Genomic DNA, 20,668 nt, shown 5'->3' on the forward strand with positions numbered 1-20,668 from the left:
CCCATAAACATACAAGTAATTTATATACATATGGCATAGAACATGCATAACTTGAGATTTGTCAACAAGTCGACCAGTGCAACATTAAAAGTGTGATGACACGTATAGAGGCCTGCTGCTTGTGTTTGTAATGAGGTATAAATAAATGAGAATACAAGAATTTTTTACAAGTTACAAGGCACATATTGACTGTATTAAAGGAATATTTCAGGTTAAATACAAGTTAAAGGGATAGTTCACCCAAAAAAAAAAATTCTGTCATTTACTCAGCCTCATGTTGTTTCAAACCCATAAGACGTACGATCATCTTCAAAACACAAATTAATGTATTTTTAATGAAACCTGAATTCCCTTCAGTGAAAGTCCATTCTCCCAAAACTTTCACACTTCTCACACACTTTATATGATGAACAGATTAATTTTGAATAATGATTTTGTTCACAGATATACACTGATCAACAGATACACAGAGCTCAGCAAATATCAGCCGTACTTAAAAATTAGTTTTTTGGGGGGGGGGGGGGGGGGCATTGTCAGATAGAGGGGGGGGGGGGGGGGGGGGGGGTTTGAAATAACATGAGGGCGATTAAATAATGACAGAATTTGTTTTGGGTGAACTGTCCCTTTAAGACAGCATCTGATTTGTCAATTACCACAATAAAATAATTTTGATTTGTACTTCAGATTATAAAAACATCTAAAAGTACTTAAACAGTTACAGCGGAAGTATATGAGGCAAATTATTAAAGGAATAGTTCCTCCCTAAAATTCATTATTCATTCATCAGTCATTATTTACTCACCTTCATGTTGTTCCAATCCTTTATATAACTTACTTTCTTCTGTGGAACACAAAAGAAGATATTCTGAAGAATGTTTTACACTGTTTTTGTCCATGCAATGAAAGTTAATGGGGTCCAAAAAATATTAGACTCTCAATGTTTGGACAAAAAATAAAGTGTTCCCCCCCACCCTCACAATTTTCTAAATGTTTCCTTTTGTGGTTCCACAGAAGAGAGAAAGCTATTCATGTTTGTAACGACATGAGGGTGAGCAAATGGCTGAATTTTCATTTTCACTTTCACTTTAACCCCTTAAATTTTTGCTTGCTTTTAAAAACTGATAGGCTAGTCGCATTTCGCAGCTGTCCAAAGCCGTATTGAATTTATTCCTTTAATTTTTACATTTACCAAACATCAATCATTTCTCTTGGCAGGTACTGACTTGCTTTTAAGTGACACTATATCTGTAACAACGACAATTGTGCATTTAAAGAATGGTACAAAATTTCTAAAAAACAACTGAAATGTGTCAGCAGTCTACACGTCACATACACTTTTAAGTGCACCAACAAAATGAAGCCTGATTGCACCGTTTATTACGGCTCTTGTCTCAATCGTGTGATCTTTGACTTGAATACGAGCGTCTTCAGCACTCGGTCTCCTTACTGTCAATGCGCGCCTGTCTCTTCAGCCGTCTCTTGTCCCCGCGGGATGGCATTGCCTGTCCGGTGAGGTCCTCGAAGGACCTGGCAGCTGTGCCGCTTGGAGGGAAGCCTTCCTCCTCGTCCAGGTGAGAGGAGTCTCCGCTGGGGTCCTCCTCGATTGTGGCCATTCGCAGCGGATCCACTTTGGGTGCGGCGGAGAGGTTGGCAGGGCCTGGGGCGGCGAGCGTCTCCTGTGCCGATGACACGCCGGGGCCCATTGAGGGCTGAGGTCGTGCTGCCACTGAAGGCGGATGAGAGACCTTGAAAATGCGGAGGGGCGCCGGTTCCAGACTGCTCAGCATCTCTGCGTTCTAAGGATAGAAGTTTGTGACAGAATCAGTAAGGAAGACTTCCGAACAGCTTATCATGGTATTCACTACATCACTAGGGATGGGCACGAGTACTTGGAAGTGACAGCAATGATCGATTACGAAAGCACTATAACTGCGTATCATAAGTTTCTTCCAGTCAAGAACATCTAGACCAGTGGTTTGCAACCTTTTTGACTAACACAGTAGTAGACACATCTGCAGTCAATCATTTTATCCATTAAAACTCTTCTTTGATAATCAAAATGACATATTTAAATGTTTTACCATGAATATGCAAATTAGTCTCCGCCTCCACTCTATCACACCAACTTGGACTACCAGATCCACTCGGTCAACTGTAGGAATGCTACACAATGGCAAGTGGAAATATTGGTTTAATTCAGCCATTTATGAGAGGAAGAACGAATTATACAGGGTCATCTACAAGTCGATGTATCAGAATGGTAAAGTGTTTTAATGTGTCGCTCTCTATAATGTCGGAGACATAACGGTAATTAATATGATTAGCCTTTGGCTTGACTACCTTATTAAACAGTTAATAATGTGTTGCTAATGTTACACAAACCATGTCCCCGTTCGCCATCTTCGAGTCAGACAGCTGCCTTCTAAAAATCATCATCCTTAGAAACACTTTGAACATCATAGAAAGTCAGTGAAGAAATGCCCCGTTCCGCACATTGACAGGATTGGTTTTTGTGATGGTAGGAAACGGCGTTTTTGAGATGGTCTTTGGTGGTACACTGCAGTTTTAAGTAGAACATACTTGAAATGGTGTTGAATGATGAATTTGCACATGGTTTGGCTTAAAGCTTATTAAAAATACCACATAGACATACAGTATAAACAACATTAAAAACTTGATTTCTTTAAAGATCCCCCTATATTGGCTACGATATTAGTTTTTAAAACTTTTTTTTATTAACATAAATAATCATTAAACCGAGGTCTTGACTCTTTGTGGTCATAAAAACCCCAGGATGTCCTTTGAAAAAAAAAAATATATATATAAATATAAATGATATATATATATAATGTAACAAATTATTATTGTTAAAATTAAACTGGGTGTATTGATTTATTAAATTAATTAAACAATATATTTTGTGATTCAAAAAGATAAAAAAAAAATCTGTAGATTTTTCAATAACAATAAATGATTTCAGTTTACATCTTGAATTTTTCGTGTTTTTAGCAATTTAATTATGTTTTAATTATTGTTTTTAATAACTGAATAATTGAGTTGCCCTGGCCCCCTGGTTAAGAACCACTGATCTAGACGCCACAATGAAAAAAAACAAAGGTTTTCGAGAACAAAATGGCATGAAACTAAGTGTTTTGAAGTATTTTTTAACATGACACATCATCTTAAAACAGTGACTGAATTAACACCAAGACACGATGGAAAAACATTCGTATGGTGCTTGTGTACGTAAACCAACTACCGATTAACCAAAACTTGAATTTAAATTTTAACTTTAAAAACATTTTTGCCATTTTTTTCCATTGTTTAAAAATAAAATAATGTATAATTATTATTTTTTATTTATATTTTGTTTTTATAATAGCATTTTTACTGAAAATTCACCACAAAAGTTAGCAGAAAATTAAATAAAAATTAAATGTTCTTCAGTTTTTTGTAACATCTAGGGCTAATTTTGCTAAAATTATTCGTACAAACCTATTACAGTTAGCAAAAATAATAAAAAAATTAAATGGAAGCGCAGTTAAAGTATTTTGATTTACTGTATCTGTCAACTAAGTGAGTAGACAAACCGATGCCCATCCCTATGCATAACAAGAACAGCATGCTACACTTGAGTTAGATGCAGTAAAATATGCGATCCATTCACATCTCTTGAACCAAATCAAATGAAGAGAAGAGTTTCAAAGCCGTGCATTTAAAACGCTCAAGTACTGAACTGCATCCAAAAAACACGTTTGAACCAGAAACCGCCAGCACATCCCCACTGACACTGAGTGCACGAGACATACAGGACAAGCTGAACTGAACTCAGTCGGCCCATCTGACACGTCACAACCAGCGCACTCCGACTCGTCACACCCGGGAGAGATGGGGGGGATGACGCACACTCACCTGAGTTATGAGCTCTACTACACACCTCCACCACCATCTGCTGCGGTTCCACAAGGGTCAGAGCAAACAAGCCACAAGTCATACACTCCTAGCCCTGATTAAAGACGCCATGCTAACTGAATGTTAATATGTTACTTTGGGGTCCTGAATGACTTTAATGCATATTAGTGTGCAAGTCTGTTAGTATTCTGATCTCCGCTGCATGAGTAAGGAGTCCATCTTGGGAGTTGTAGTTTTATGACAGAAGGACTTACACAAGGGAACACCATGGTTTTGGAGTTTTCCTCATATTGTTGATCCAGTTTCTTGTCCTATTAGCAAGCAAAAAGAGATGATCACTGTAATGTATTGTTTAGCCAAAAATGACAATTCTTTCATCATTTAATCACCATAATGCCTTTACTTCTGTGTAACATGGTGACAGCATGTGACAGCAATACAAATGAGGCTATGGAGAAATACCATCAAATTTCAGACTGTTCCTTACAGTGTTCTTATTGAACTATTACAAATCATTTTTGTTGATTGAAAAAAGCGGAAATAAAATAAAATATAAATATTAGATGAAAAACTTAACCGCTTGCAAAATGGCCTTTCAATAAAACATAGCTGCCTATACAGTAGAAAGGCGAAGAATTTATATATAAAAAATTAAAAATCTGTGCTACCTGACTAGAGAAAAAAGGCCATTTGTCTATCTTCCCTTTTGTCAAATACGTTGGAAAACATCAACACCCATAATGCACTGTATATGTTGCACCCAAGGCCATTCCCACCAGAGTCCAATACCACCTTGCTTTAGTAGGTAATACTGTTTAGTAAACTTGTAGTCATAATAGTGTCGACTTCTATTGTTCCCGGGTGCAAGAATTCAAAGAGTAAACGTTTAACGGGAGTGAGTTACTTTCAGTTTCCAGTGAAGAATCCAGAGTGTTGAAGGCAGTGGCTAAAGGCGGCAAATAATCATAAATACGGAGAGAACACAACGAAGGAAAATCTGAAGAAAAAAAATGTGTTTGTAGTCAACATTTTATACCGGATGACCACAAACACAGTGTTTTAGGCTAGACGGAGAGGAAAAAAAAGAAAAGGCCATACTGTCCGTTCTGCCTGAAGCAAAACGCTGTCGCATACAGGTAAGAAAGCTGTTACCATAGTGTTACATTTTTACCATAATGAGTAGACAAAGTATGATACAATTTTTTGATAAACCTACTTGCAATAACCGTTTTGTTAATAAAACTCTATCTGTCTAATTACCGTCGGTGTATGAATGAGTGAGTGAATGGGTGAATGTGAGGCAATGTAAAGCGCTTTGGTGGCCATAGGTCTGTGAAAGCGCTATATAAATGCAGTCCATTTACCATTTACCATTTTTACTAAAACATCAATTTAAATGAAAACTGAAAATGCTAATTCAAAATATTAATAATAAATACTAAAAGTATCGTTTGGCTTTAGGATACTTGGAATATAGTGTACAAGCCATATGGGCCACTTTTATGATAGAGTTTTTTTTGTCCTTTTTGGAGCTTGACAGTCCAAATTCACATTCACTTATTGCATGGATTGTATATTCTACCACATAAGTTCACAGATGTAAGTGACAGAGGATTAGAAATACATGACAAAATCAATTCAGAAAAACATATTGAAATTTGTGAAATAAGTCTCACCACACAGTGCACCAGTATGCTTAGGGGAATCCAGAACAGGAGAGAGAAGACCACCACTGATCCCACAATGTTGTCAGCCAAGAACTTCCCTGCACATTGACAGAAAAGAGTCACCATTGGCATTTACTACATATACAGAAAAAGTCAATTTCACTGCATGATTCCTGGCTAAATTTACTGTTTTTTCTTACCAAATGTGTTGATGTCCAGTTTGTCTATGAAGTCCCATAAACGTTCAATGACATCTTGGACCTGCTTCATGCATTTGCCCTGAAATGAACACCACAACAGCATTTATAGAAAACACTATATATCAGTCTGATAAATGATCATTGTCAAAAGATAGACAAGCAATGCACTCACGGCCCCGTCACAGAAGCCAACGGTACAGGGTTTGCCCTTGCGCAGGTAAAGAAATAACCCTCTACTAAAAAAGGGAGTGCACTGCCCGTCGCTGCTTCTACAGCACACTTTACACGAGTCCTCGGTCTCTGAAAAACATCACAGCAAATGGACAGACTCAGCACTTTTGCATTCATAATGGAGGCTAAAACAGTGAACACGATTATTAGAATGCGTAAGTTTCAGTGGACATGGACCATTCCACAATTAACCGGCCAATAGCGGTCAATGTGATAATGACAAATGCCAATATATGTGCAAGTTCTGTTGATATTTATTTGGAGTAAATGTTGTGTAAAATAGCCTAAATATTCCTGTAATTTCAGCCTTTTTATACATCTTACATGCTGTCATATAGGGAAGACGGGATAAAAGTCACATGGTCTGTATTTACACTATCAAAAGTTATTCTGTTCTTTTGAACTTTCCATTCATAAAAGAAACCTGACAAAATGCATCATGGTTTTTATAAAAAGGTTTCCAACTTTGATAATAATAATAAGAAAATATTTCTAAAGCATCAAATCAGCATATTATAATGATTTCTAAAGGATCATGTGACATTGAATTCAGCTTTGTCATCACAGGAACAAATTACATTTTAAAATATATTAAAATAGAAAACACTTATTTTAAATTGTAATAATATTTCACAATATTAATGTGTATTTGATCAAATAAATCAAAATGTCTTACAAAACCATGAAAAAATCTTACTGAGATTAATACAATTACTTAGCAATTTATACAAAAATTATTAATTACTAAAAAAACTAAATATGACACGCATCTTTTTTCCTGGGCAAAAATGGAGTAAATGTTCAAAAGCTTTATTGTAGCCAAGATATTAAGGTCTGTATAGAAATTGAAAAATATCAACTGAAGTAAAACAAACTGTGACAACTAGCCTCAGTCTGCCATACATAGAAACAACGTTATATTGTCCATCGCTGCTCACTAGGTATCAACACTGGTCATTCAAATAGATATCTCTGTTGGGCACTAGTGTGAAAACAGAGGAGGGTTTGTTGAGACATTTACCATTGCAGGCGCAGGACTCGAGGTTATGCAGGGCCTCACAGAAAGGCTTGCACTCGCCCTTCCGACATCGACCCTTGTCCACACACTCTGTATCATCAACCAGGTTACCAGGCGTGGGGCACTCACTGCTGTTGCCTGGGATACACAAGGGTTAAAAAATTAACCAACCAAATATAAGAGGTGTGGTCAGTAGTGGTCTGGATAAACTACACTGAAAGTGTGGAGTTGTATGTTATTAGTTATTATATTATTCCGTGTCATTAAAGTTAGTGTGAGCAGGCTGACCTGTGCACCTCGACATGTTCTTGCAGGTGGCAGTGATGGTCTCCTGACAGATCTTATCTGCGCTTTCAAACCTGCAGTTCTTGCAGCAGGGGCTGTTCCTGTCACTGAGGGTCACAGAAAACAACGTCAGGCACAAATACTCATAGCAACAATTATATACTGTATGTGTGTGTGAGTATTATTCCTACAGAAATCATTATAATATGCTGATTTGGTGCTCAAAAACATTTCTTACTATTATCAGTGCTAAAACAGTTGTGCAGCTTAATATTTTTGTGAAAACAAGATTTCAGGATTCTGTGTTTATTAGAAAGACATTATAAATGTATTTTCTGTCACGTTTGATCAAATTTAATGAATCCTTGCTGAATAAAAGTATTACTTTCTTAAAAAACAACTTTTGAATGGTAGTGTATTCACACATATATATATATTTTGCTATAAATATATACCAATGTCTATAAATATTTAGTTTTATAGTGTTTTTATTTGATAATGTCATTTATTGCGCAAAAAACAACCCATAAAAGACATTAAGTACAGTTTTATTATTATTAAATTAATTTAATATTAATTATTTTTTGTATTTTTTATTTCAATTATTAATATTCTATTTAATTTATGTATTCATATCGTGATACATCTCAGAGCTTGTTGATCTGGTTCATGGCTTAGATTGAGGCATTTTTTGTAAATCAATAATTGGGGAAAATACTTCAGGAACAAAGACCAAATAGTGAAATAGTGGGCGGTCACTATTGTCATTAGATCTGGGCAAAGTTGATGCTAATAATCTCAAAATGGCTGATATATTGTTCTATCACATTTAACTTCTTTACCTGCATTGTGCCAGCTTCGTGAACTTGCACTTAGCTGTGCAGCAGGGGTCGTCGTTGAGATGAAGCAGTCCGGGGTCGCATTCTTCGTCCTCCTCCACACGGGAGTTCCCACACAGCTTACTGCTCCTCTCCTTAAAGCACTGCTGGGCCTTAATCTTTAACGCCCTACTGACTGAGTACCTGCTACAGTTGGAGAAGTGCTGAGGGAAACAATAGGTGAGTGAGAAAAAGAAACTACATGTCAAAAGAAGTAATTTAGCACAGGATGGATAGTACCTTGTTGTTGAAGTGATCTCCGCTGACCGCAATAGGGTACATGACATACTTGCCGCCCTGGTCGTCGCTGGGCGCACAATCAGCTATATTGTCCGGATCATGTTCAGCTCCAAAGTTGTGTCCGAGCTCATGAGTGGTTACAAGATCTGCTTCCTGGATAGAGGATACATCACTGTGCTTCCTGCTAAAAAACATCTAGTATACAAAATCCAAGTGGTATTTAAAGCAGTGTATGCAAACCTTAGTCAGAATTGTTTTCCCATAATTCATGGTGCTTGTCAAGCCAGTGTTCAGGTAACTGGGTTTCTTGACAGAGTATGATGGATAGTAGGCTGTAAGACAAAATGAATGTGCAAAGTCAAGCACTGTTGAGTGGAATTCCATTGATCACAGTTGTAGAGATCCTTACGTTTAGGGCAGAGCCCTCCCAATCCCGGTTTGGAAGGGGCTACGTATGCCAGACCCAGAGTGCCATCATCAAAGTCCTGATAGGTGAAGAGATGGGCAAGGCAAACTGCAGAGGCGTTGTCTGCGATGTCATAGCTGAATTGCTGAAGCGAACCCAGAGAAAGATGAGAAAGTGAGAGTCTACAAATCTGTGTTTCGGGGCTCCTCTTAAAAAAATAAAATAAAAAAAAAGATGAGGGAGCCTCTGGCTCTCAGCTTTAGAAAATTAAAAAAAATTACTTGATAAAGATGGTCATTCAGAAGTTTCTTTACATTTTAATATAAATTTGGTGCATAAATATTCAATATAGTGATTCTGATATAATTGTGCCATTTCTCTTTTTTTTTGAAAAAATAAAAAAATAAAATAATAATAATAATATATATATATATATATATATATATATAGGGATAATGGTTCCAACTTTTTTTTTTTAATAATGTTGCCCTTTGACTGATAATATTTATATACAATATATTTTTTAGAAAACCATTCAATTAATTAATTTAATAAATAATAATTAATTTAAATAACATTTTGAATATCTTTAAATACACATTGTCACATGAACATCCTGTCGGTAAACAGACTGATTTGAGGTTCACAAACAGTAGCGGATCTCGGTTCATTTTGAATCAAACAATAGAAAAATTACTCACAGTTCAGTAAGATTGTCTATTGTGAATGAATTCACAGACAGAGTTAGTATGATTCAAATCAAATGACCATAAGTGACCATAAGAGTCACTGTTTAGTGCAGGGATCACTGACACACACCCTAACCAGATGATATCTGACGAATCCTAACTGTCTTCATTTGAAATGTCTTTTTGTTGCATTTGCGATCCTTTTTTCACAGTCTGCAGCCGATAACATCGGACCCGAACTTCACTGACCCCAAAACTGGATTGTTGTTGTGGATTGATCATTACAATTTGACCTGTGTATATTTCCAAGGATTCCATGGCACTTACTTCCAGAAGCTTCTTCACATCCCACACATCGCCAGTTCTTTCAGGTGGGCTTCCATCCATATTGTAGTGAATCTCTCCTGGGGCAAGTTTTGTGGGCATCTTATTTATGATTATCTGTTGGCATATTTACATCTTAGATGGCAAGATAACACTAACTCATCAAACTCTGCACATTGAGATAAAGTAATAACAAGCTTATAAAAAGGCAAAGCATTGAGTGCATGAACTCCACTGTAATGCATGGAATGGATTTCGTCACAATGGGAGAAAATAGATACCAAAAGCCACTTCTGAGAAAGGCCAAGAACAAGCCATGTGACAAAATTTGGAGATTTTGGTGGCCTGATGAAACTAACATTAAGCTCTTTGTATTAGAATTGAGTCAGCTGCTATGATCACTTTGACTTGAGTCACCAGTTCTACCAATGAGAAAATCAGGGATGCATTGGGACAATCCCATAAACCTGTATGACTTTCTTTCTTCTGCGGAACACAAAAGGAGGCGTTTTGAATAATGTTTCGGTTGTTCTTTTCCATGCAGCCTGGAGCTTTCAAGCTTTAGAAAAGATGTAAAGCAGCATAAAGGTATCATAAAAGTGGTTTATACGACTAGCGTGTTTATTACAAATCGTCTGAAGACTTTATTTGAGAAACAGACTAAAATGAAGTTGTTATTTACTGATAAATTTGTGAAACAAGAAATTGTACAAGAAATTTGATTTGTGAATGAATTATCCAGAACATATTAATGAACCACTTGTGTGATTCATTCAAGATTTTCATAGAATAACAACTTGAAAACTTGTTATATAATGCACAGGTCATATGGAACATATTTTTAAAGTGCCTTTGCACCCTTTTTCATGCTTTTCAAATTTCAACTGTTCAATTATCCCTTTAACAAATATGAAGAGAAACTAGGAGTCAAACTCATCAACTGAAGTGATGTAGAAGAGAAAAGATGAAAACTGCGAAAGTTATTAAGGTCACCTGATGAATCTGCACACCGTAACCTATAAATTCTTCATTCCAGGATGTGTTCCTATAGATATCATCCACTCTGTCTATCAGCTCAATCTGAAAAACACAAAATGCTCAAATTCAACGTACTTTTATCAATAAATCTCAAAGAGATCATGGTGTTAATCTGAATCGTATCCCCAGTGCATCAAACTGCTCTGTTGTACAGTACAAGAACAATGACATGCCTCCTTTCCAGTTCTATTTTGTGTGCTTTGCTCACCAAGTAGTTGAGGGTGGTGCTCTCCTCTCCACGGCCCATGTGCTTAAAGAAGCGATGATCTGCCACCAACAGCAGCGGGCAGGTGTTCTTCTTGTGTTCGTGTGTGGTGGATCTTCTCTCTCTGTTGTGAGGCTCTGCATTCAAAACATGGTGCACTATGAGTTTTGTTATTTCTAAATAGTTATGTAAATCCCAGAGCATCAATATCCATAAATGGATCTAACCAATTTAAAGCTACACAATGGGGACTTCCATGAATATTATAATGGGGGACAAAAAATAAAGAAGTTATTCAACAGAATTATTATGCTTTGTCTCCAGAATATTTTCAATTCTTATGGCAGGAGGTCAATGCTGGGTGACTACATGCTTGAATGGGCGGCCTTTGTCAGACTAATGTATAACTCCTACACACTCATGCAGTAACAATCCCGCTGAGCCATCCATGAGCATGTGAATAAACTGAATATCTATCGTCCATTTAGGCATATCTCATAACGAAATGTGTCTCTCAAAATGGCCAAAAACAAAACAAATTGACCTTTAAGACAACATGAAACATTTGATATTTACACTGTTGTTCAGAAGTTAGCAATTTCGAATATTTTTTTGGTTTTAGTTTTTTAAAGTCTCTTGCGCTCACCAAGGCTGTATTCATTTGATTAAAAATTCAGTAATATTGTGAAATATTTTTACAATTTAAAATAGAGTTTCTATTTTTTATATATTTATTTATTTTATTTATTTATTAACATATCTTTATTGCGAGGATTAACCCCTTGAGATGAAACATCTCGTTTTCGAGGGGGTCCTCCAGTACATCAAAGCAAAAAAGAACCAAAACAAATATCACGGTCAAAGACAGTACAACAAAACACAACAACACACACACACACACCAGCTCACAATGCTCAACCCCACCCCACCCAACACGAACCCCACAAGTGACATGACAGAAAAACAACCACATGACTAGCATTGCACAAGGTCAAGGACTAAGAGGAACACAAATAACAATAATAAATAAATAAAAAATGAGGACATAAAAATGAGAAATAGTAAACACATGACCAATGAAGTCCAAGGTCAAACAAACAAAACTAGAAACAAAGACAAATGTTCCTAAGATGTTCCCCGAGACCCCTTCGAAACGCTGTAAGTGAAGTTAAAGAACGGATAAAAGATAAATATAAAGATATAAAGCATAAAGATGAATATTACAGTCTGTACAGCATAAGGGCATATCATTAACAAAGATAGAAAATAATAAAGGTCCCAGAGAAGAACCTTGAGGGATGCCTTTCACTATGCCTGTATAATCAGACTGACAACCCCTGTAGGACACGCCCTGATGACGATGATGAAAATAACAATTAAACCAGAGTAAAGATGATCTCGAGAGGCCAATAGCATGCAATTTATCCAATAGAAGATAGTGATCAACTAAATCGAACGCTTTGGAGAGATCTAAGAAAATGGCACCGGTACACAGATTATCATCAAAATATATATTTTAATATGTAATTTATTCCTGTGATGTCTAAGCTGAATTTTCAGCATCCTTCAGTCTTCAGTCACATGATCCTTCTGAAATTATTCTAATATGCTGATTTGGTGCTCATGAAACATTTCTTATTATTACCAATGTTGAAAACAGCTGTGCTGCTTCATATTTTTGTGGAAACTGATAAAAAAAATTCAGGATTCTTTGATTACAAAAAACAAAAACAGCATTTATTTGAAGTAAAAGTCACTTTTGATAAAATGAAAGCATCCTTGCTGAGTAAAATTATTAATTTATAAAAATAAAAATAAAAACGTTTGAATGGTAGTGTAATTCTGTTAAATAACATATTTTCTGAAATTTTCCAAAAACTGAATATTTAGAAGATAATGTGAGCGAGACTTGATTTTATTCATGAGGATTTGTTTGCACTTCTCAAAATGTGGTCCATGAAACTTTTCTCAAAGTATTTTCAACCTACCTCCGTCTAGCGTTTTACTGTGTTTAGTTACTGTGTGTGTGTGTGTGTGTGTGTGTGTGTGTGTGTATCTTGTTGATATCATGTCTACTTTATCTCCCTGTGCAGCGACCTTGAGCTTGGGAAAGGCCCTTCATAAATAAAACATTATTATTGTCATCATATTATTATACATATGTAAATACATACCCTCCTCCTTTTCCGTTTGTCCTGCTGCCTCTTCTGGCAGGAGATCCTGGGCATCAGCGTTCACATATCCACACACTTTGGGTGAGGACAGTCGACTAATATTCTTAATGTCCTCTGAGCGGTACACCAGCAATCGGCCATCAGGAGGCGACTCTGTAAACCGCCACAAGGGCTAACGAAGAAGACAAGAGATACTGAAACATACTGTAAAAAAAAAGTACTTTGTAAAACTAATTTTAAATGCTTTAACTTATGAAGAATTTGAGAAGCATGTGTAAACAAATCACCTCTACATTATATTCAGCCTCTTCAGTAAGAATGTGGGCTGAAAACTCGTCCCCGTCTATGTGCGCTTGCACACGTGAGTGCTCCTCTCCTGTTGGGATAGCAAACAATCATGGATGAAAAACAAGAAAATTCAGTTCTCAGCCGAGGCTAATAACCTCATCGCATGTCTTACCCACTACGTGTCCTTTAAAGTAATTCTGTAACTGAATATCATATTGGTCCTCTTTCCCATTCTCATCTACGAAAACAGCCTTGAAGTCGCCCGTGAAAAGTTCTGTGTTTGTTGTCAAGTACAGATCGAAGTGCCTTTGAAAAAAGATGTAATAAACATGTTTTTAGTGCAGTGAAAATCTAAAATAATAATCAGCCTCAAAATCATGAATTGAGGTCAGAGGTGGCCAGAGGAAATAACACAAACACTCTCACACATAAAGAAATAAAATAAAATAATATAGATAACAAGAAAAAAATATAATAATAATAATATTATATATATATATATATATATATATATATATATATATATATAAAAAAGATAATATAAAATTAAATAAATAAAATATATGAATAAAAATGTATTATAAAATAAGTTTAAAAATAATTAAAAATTAAAAATAAATAGAATAAAACAATAAATAAATACACAAATGTAATTATTATTATTATTATAATAATAATAATAATAATATGTCAGGGGTGGTCATAAGAGATTAACACAAGCAATTAAAAAAAAAATAGATATAGAATAGAATAAAAATAAATAATACAAATACATTATCATTATAATTATATATTTGTATTATTTATTTTTATTCTATTCTATATCTATTTTTTTTTAAATGACAAAATAGAAATCAGGGGTGTTTAGAGAATAACTAATAAATAAACAAATAAACAGATTATCACAAGATCTGCCATGTAATAGCAAGAGAGAGGTGTGGATGTGTTAGCTTTACCTCTGGAGAGCTGTGAAGCTGACCAGCCGCTCCACATGTGACTGGGCATCAACATCTCTCTTCCTGAGCGAGTGAAGCTGGAGTCCGGATGCAGGCAGCACGTCAAAGTCTGACAGTAAGAAGCTGAGCGCATCTGGATGAAGTAATGCACATACAGTATATATCACCATTCCTGCAGAACACCACTATTTACCAACACACACCTTTTAAATCACATGCCCATATTTCTTGGTCAGTACTACAGACATCCAGACAAGTTCATTTATATGATCATACAGTGACCCAAACATAGACTCTACTGCAGGAGAAGCATATCAAAATGCCTTTCCATTCAGTCTGCAAATACAGCACCTTCCCTGTTTGAGGAAATGAACTATAAGCAGTCATGACTGAGTCAAAACAGGAAAAGGAAGGGAGACTGAACTCACACATCAAAATAACCCATATTTATATACCCCCATTTAAGAAACCATTATATTTAATAATTTGAACTCGTATTTCCTTGTTGAGACGATTTAAATAGTTTTGTCAGAGTAACTTACCAAACTCTTGTACCTCTTCTTGATTTCTCAATTCTTCTTCAAAAGAAGCTGGTTTCACAGCAGAATGGACAAGAAGTGGAGCTAACAGCACGAAATATAATATTAAAGACTCCATACTGGCGATGCAGCATCACTTCTGTCAAAGCACCATGTTTAGATGGTAACGTAAGTTCTCTGCTGTCAACATCTAACTTACTGTCCGTTATTTACCAATATTCACGAGCACCTTCTGTTCGGCTTATTAGACGCGACTATGAAAGAAGGCATCAAATAGTATAATATTTGACAGGATACGATCCGGGTGAATGCCGAATGGCCATAAAAATGAGATAATACACGTCGAACAGCCACAGCTTTCAGCAGGTCTCAGTCCTTCCTGCACATTTGCGCCGCGATATCAATCTGAGGAAGAATTCCACCGACTCTACTTCCGGGCAACGATTGAATTCCCAGGAAGAGGGAACTTTTATTTTGAATTTCTTTTTAAATTCGATTTACTACCGGTATCGTGCTTTTTTTTCTTTCTTTTTTATGAAAATGATTTATGACATTTAAATTATTAAATAAATAATAAAGCAAGGCAGAAGGGGCCTTTTCATTCATCGTTTTACCCAGAATCAACATTACGTTAATTAAATATTCTGCTTAGAGTCTCTCTTTTCCAAATAGAGTATGGTATGAAGAAAAAATTCTTAAAATATAAAACATATATTCAACAAAACTAAAAGTGCAAAGCAGTTGCCTAATTATATGAAATTATTAAATGAAAAGGTGAAGGAAATTATTTTACTTAGCCATATTTGGCAAACGTTGTTTTATTTTTCAGCACATCCTGAATTTACATTTTTTTTTAAATCTATGTTTTTAATGGTATATTTTTTCAACAGTGGCCTACTAAACAGTTTTATCGACATTTTAACCAAAATGCAAATAAAAAAAAATTAACAGGAAAATATGAACATGAATACATTTTAATGTCACAGTGTTAGTGGCACAGATGATACAAAATATGTTGTTTTTGTAGTTGAATTTTTTTATCCTCAAGACTTCACATACATGCAATTTTACATCGTACTGTACAAGTGGAATTTGGTTCTGATTTATAGAGAATAAAACATTTTCTTTATGATGTATCAAAAACAAACACATGATACATAAAAAGGCCATCTAAGAGTGAAAGGCAAAACTAGTTTTAAAAGCAATGGCAAAGCCAAGGTCCCTAAAAACCCAGTCATGTTTTACAGGGGTACAAGTCAAACCAAATAAAATAACAGGCCTAATTAATATTTGGAATAGGCAAAGGTCAAGTGTGAAAGACAGACATCAATACAAACATCAGACCACTGTGGTGAAAAAGAAAAAAAAAGACATGCTTTCCAAATTCTTGCTCTAACTCCAAACTATAAGAGCTTTCAGGAGTTTTCATCTGGAAATATAAAAACCAATCTGCAAGGCTAAGTTTTGTGCAACAAGCAAATTCCTACAAACAGGAACCATACAGTTTTTGGTTGTTTGCAAGATCTATAGTGTACATCAAGGAGTATTTCCCGGTTTACATGTAAAGCCACAATTATTTCTAATTAGATTTAGGAATAGGAACAAATTACATTTCAAATGGAAACATGATGCAACCCAAAAAAAAAAAAAAAAAGTGAATAAAAACAGCACTTGACTGAATTCAATAACCCTGAAGGAAACGGTTATATTGTACAACTAATATTTCATAATCACAGTATGCAATAAAAAAGAACATCAAATGCAGTATCACAACAAAACAAAAAAATATACAAGCAGCTAAATTTATAAAGCCCATACAACATCGGAGTTCTGCTCTGAGTACATATTTACCCACTGTCAAAAAATGTTCCCTCATCAATGTCTTAAAACCCTGCTTGGCATGATTGTCAATATATACATGTATATATAAGCATTACTTTACATGAAATGGCCAAATGTTGCTGAATAATGAGCATAATTAGATTCAGCTGGATCGAGTAACTCGTGTGCTATTCATAACTGACAATGATGCTGTGCTTTAATTTTATCATGCTGATTTTTACTTCAGAATAATGTACCAAAATCAGTTTTGAGATCTATATCATGGCCATTTCATATACGACATTTTAGATACATATGCATAAAGGTATACCTTTAAACGTCACACAAGTTCAAAAGAAGTGCCAAAATTATTAATCTAAGAGGACCTGAGGATAAATACATAAATAATTATAAAATAAAACCAAAAACATTAAGCTACGGGAGAGAAAACCAGTGAGGTACTTAAAAACTTTAAGGCTAAAACAGGATAATGCAGGTTGCTACCAAAGGATGGAGGTGACTAACATGAAATATTCACCAGAAATCAACTTTATAAATGCTGTGGGTTCCAGAAGGATAAACGAATGTTGTATTACTAAAGAAAAAAACATTCACTTTGTCATATCAACCTCCGATATGGCACACTTCCATTACGTAACATGAATGAAAAATGGCAGAGATGATGAAATCGCACCAAGGATTTTGAGGAAACCTAATGCGCTACATATTATACAGCTACACATATGGCAGGTGCTCTGATTTGAATATTTCTAGGTACATATGATACAACATACACTTGCTATTCCAGGTGGTGCAGGCAAGATGTTGACATTCAGTCTCATGCCTATATTTTAGAACCAGACTATTAAATGAAAGAAAAAAGTATTTGTAATGGCTTTTCAGAAACTGTTGAACATAATTTGATATATTCTTCCTTTTAACTAGAACACACTAACTAACGTCTATATAATCCATTCAGTTCAAGACAGCAGAAACCACAAGTTATATGAACTTGCATAGATACAGTGCTGGACTTGTAAAGATGTCTTGAAATCAGTGTATAATCCCAGCCTGAATTACAGTGACTGTTCCAAAATCCCAAATGCTGCGAGAGATACAAACTGTACTGTCTGAGAAAAAGAAAAAAAGAAACATTTGTATTTTTTTGTTGAAAGAGCTTAAAAAACGTTCTATTTGGTTGCAGTATTTTGACAGTTCGCATTTAGATGTTGGGTGTTCAGATAAGCCTTTAAGTGCCATTTGAGCGACACTTTCAGTGGGCCAATATTTGGCATTGTAAACTCACACAACAGCCCTGCTTTGGAATCATATTTATGCTTTAAATCCAGGGACGTCAGTGACTCAATCTCAAGGCTAAAAATTGTATTTAAGTGCACTGAGAGAAATTTCATTGGCAAATATCATCTCCTGATGACATCAACAGCCAAAACCAGCAAAATCAAATTAGGTTTATCTGTAGTTTTAGACTGAAAGACAATGAAGTGACATGAACAGAACAATAAGTGCTATTAAAACGTTTTGAATCTACAATTTAGCTTGTAAAGTAGTATTAAGCTGTATATTTGAGCCCAGAAATGAAATCTGCTCTCTTTAGAGCATTTAAAGGTGTCAGAAAAGCCCCTTATCTGTGTAAAACAAGCAATAAAGAATAGGCCATGTGACTGAAATGCTACTATGAACATAGAAACAGACAGACAAACACACTGAATATATTTTCTGTTAGAACAGAACCCTCCATAAGAGCCACATATGCGAAACATCCACAAAATAGTCAAGCGCCCGGATGGAACAGCACCGTGCTCTTTCGGTAACGTCCGAGGGGTGCGCTAAGGGAACCCCCACCTGTCGAATCCTCCACCTAAGCAAGCATCAGCCTCACGAGGTCTGCTTTAGTCTCATCGGGCCTGTGGGGATGGAGCCTACTCAGCTAGCTGTGACAGTAACCGTGGCGTGAGATGGCTCGTGTTGCGGCTTCAAATGCGCAAGTCCCACCGGTTGATGAAGAGCTCGAAGGCGGAGGAGGAAAAGAAAAAGGATTAAAGGAGATGACCGGAATTCCTTGTACAGGGACTGCTCACGCCGAGCTGTTAGGTGGGTAAAGGGTCATCGTCGCCTTTACTGCACTTGCACTTACAGCACAGCACGAATGGTGTAGCTAGAAGCAGGAACGGAGAGGCTACCAATAAGAGGAGGCCGAAACCAGCAAAGATTCCAACAACCTGCGGAGAAACAGATGAAAACGTCATATGAACGTCAATGATAAGAAAGAGTTTCCACAAAGAAAATATTTTTCAAAATCAAAAAAAAAAAAAAAAAATTGTTTAAAACACATGTACAGGTTTTCTTGTACTTTTTGCATTCAAGTTGGTTTCATATTACCAATTTTTTGTTTACTTGGACATTTTTGCCCTTTTTTGTTTTATTTTTGTTCCATTTCTTACTTTTATTGATTGCAGAGTAGAAAGAGTACTAGGCATGATGGTGAGGAGGAGGATGAGCAAGATTAGGAAAGAAATGCGTTCATATATTGTCTTGCTTTTACTAAAAAACAAAAACAAACATAACAGTTATTTATCTTGTGATCATTTCAATTTAAACAAGAAACAAAATGACTCAAGGTTTCACTTTATTTTAAGGTGTCCTTGTTAGAGTGTAATTATACATTTAAATACTGCGTAATATTAATTAACTACGTCTACTTAATATCGGGTTATTATGGTTAGGATTGGGGTTTGGTTTAGAGTAAGTTGTGTGTAATCATGCATAATTTACGGTTATTATTATAGATGTAGATAACTACATGTAACGTGTAACAAGGACACTGTAAAATAAAGTGTTATGACTCAATATATTAAGGAACATTTCAATGAAAAGTAAAAATTCTGTCATAATTTACTCATCCTCACCACTCATCAAATTTTTGAAGAATTGTCCACAGTTTTAAAACAGTGATGTTTCAAAGTGGCCATATACAAACAACAAAAAACATGAATTTATTCAACAATAGGCCTAAACTAAAATACAATTCAATTTCTGAATTAAAATTCATTTTGATATTTTTTGGAGGGCATAAAGTAAAAAAAAAAAATCAGGGTGTCCTTGTATCATAATGAAGAAAGAATGAAAAGAATAAAAGTCTTGACTTTTTATTGAATTTAGTTTGTGTGTGTGTGTGTGTGTGTATATATATATATATATATAATATGTGTATACTCAAAAGGTTTCAGTTTGTAAGGAAAATGCATTATTAGTTTTACTTGATGACACTGACACATGACATTAAATTTAAACTTGTCTTGAAAACCACTGTTCTGATGCTGCATCATCTTCCTCCACATAGGGGCGTCAGATCCTTAGAATTTATAACTGTTGCAAAATGGAACAGAGATTGAGTTCATCTTATGCATGAACTATATAGAATCTGTCAACATCATGGGCCAACAAAATGACACATATTTCACATCACTGTAGAAGCACATTGTAAAACTAATTTTCTCTGGATGCAAAACAATCTCTGAATTCTGAACAGGGAATAGGATACAATAGACCTCTATTCCTCCATGCGGAATCTTCTCAGCATTCCGAAGATGACAATACCCATTTATCATGGGACAAATTATAGCGTTGCACACTATTTCTGTTTCTATGTAAATGTCCCTCCATTTTATGTCTCTTTTTTCTCAGAGCTCTTGTGTGGAATGGCATGAGAGGAGGAGAGTAGAGTGGCGTAATGGAAGAGTGTTGCCAAACCCTGAGGTTCAAACCCTGGACCGGCA

General features: G+C 35.6%; 2 protein-coding genes across 4 annotated transcripts in view; both read right to left on the reverse strand.

Moving 5' to 3' along the window:
* Positions 1 to 1,103: 1,103 nt before the first annotated feature.
* Positions 1,104 to 15,479, reverse strand: adam17a (ADAM metallopeptidase domain 17a). The gene is made up of 19 exons (XM_084096110.1): positions 15,054 to 15,479; positions 14,512 to 14,644; positions 13,728 to 13,861; positions 13,555 to 13,643; positions 13,268 to 13,439; positions 11,097 to 11,230; positions 10,844 to 10,930; positions 9,854 to 9,967; positions 8,841 to 8,982; positions 8,672 to 8,763; positions 8,432 to 8,584; positions 8,156 to 8,355; positions 7,317 to 7,420; positions 7,032 to 7,166; positions 5,952 to 6,079; positions 5,780 to 5,858; positions 5,589 to 5,677; positions 4,167 to 4,223; positions 1,104 to 1,796 (listed from the first exon to the last, which is right to left on the reverse strand). The coding sequence occupies exons 1-19, from the start codon at positions 15,166 to 15,168 to the stop codon at positions 1,428 to 1,430; spliced, it is 2,526 nt and encodes an 841-aa protein (XP_083952236.1). The 5' UTR covers positions 15,169 to 15,479; the 3' UTR covers positions 1,104 to 1,427.
* A 531-nt stretch (positions 15,480 to 16,010) lies between these two features.
* rnf144aa (ring finger protein 144aa) overlaps positions 16,011 to 20,668 on the reverse strand; it is a 37,892-nt gene continuing 33,234 nt past the window's right edge. For all 3 annotated transcript variants that reach the window (XM_084096811.1, XM_084096812.1, XM_084096813.1), the window contains one exon: positions 16,011 to 19,111. In XM_084096811.1, the coding sequence (XP_083952937.1) occupies positions 18,980 to 19,111 (132 nt within the window). In that variant the 3' untranslated portion in view covers positions 16,011 to 18,979. The remainder of the gene's footprint in view (positions 19,112 to 20,668) is intronic.

Source organism: Abramis brama (genome assembly GCF_963993115.1).
Source record: "Abramis brama genome assembly, chromosome: 21".
Taxonomy (NCBI): Eukaryota; Metazoa; Chordata; class Actinopteri; order Cypriniformes; family Leuciscidae; genus Abramis; species Abramis brama.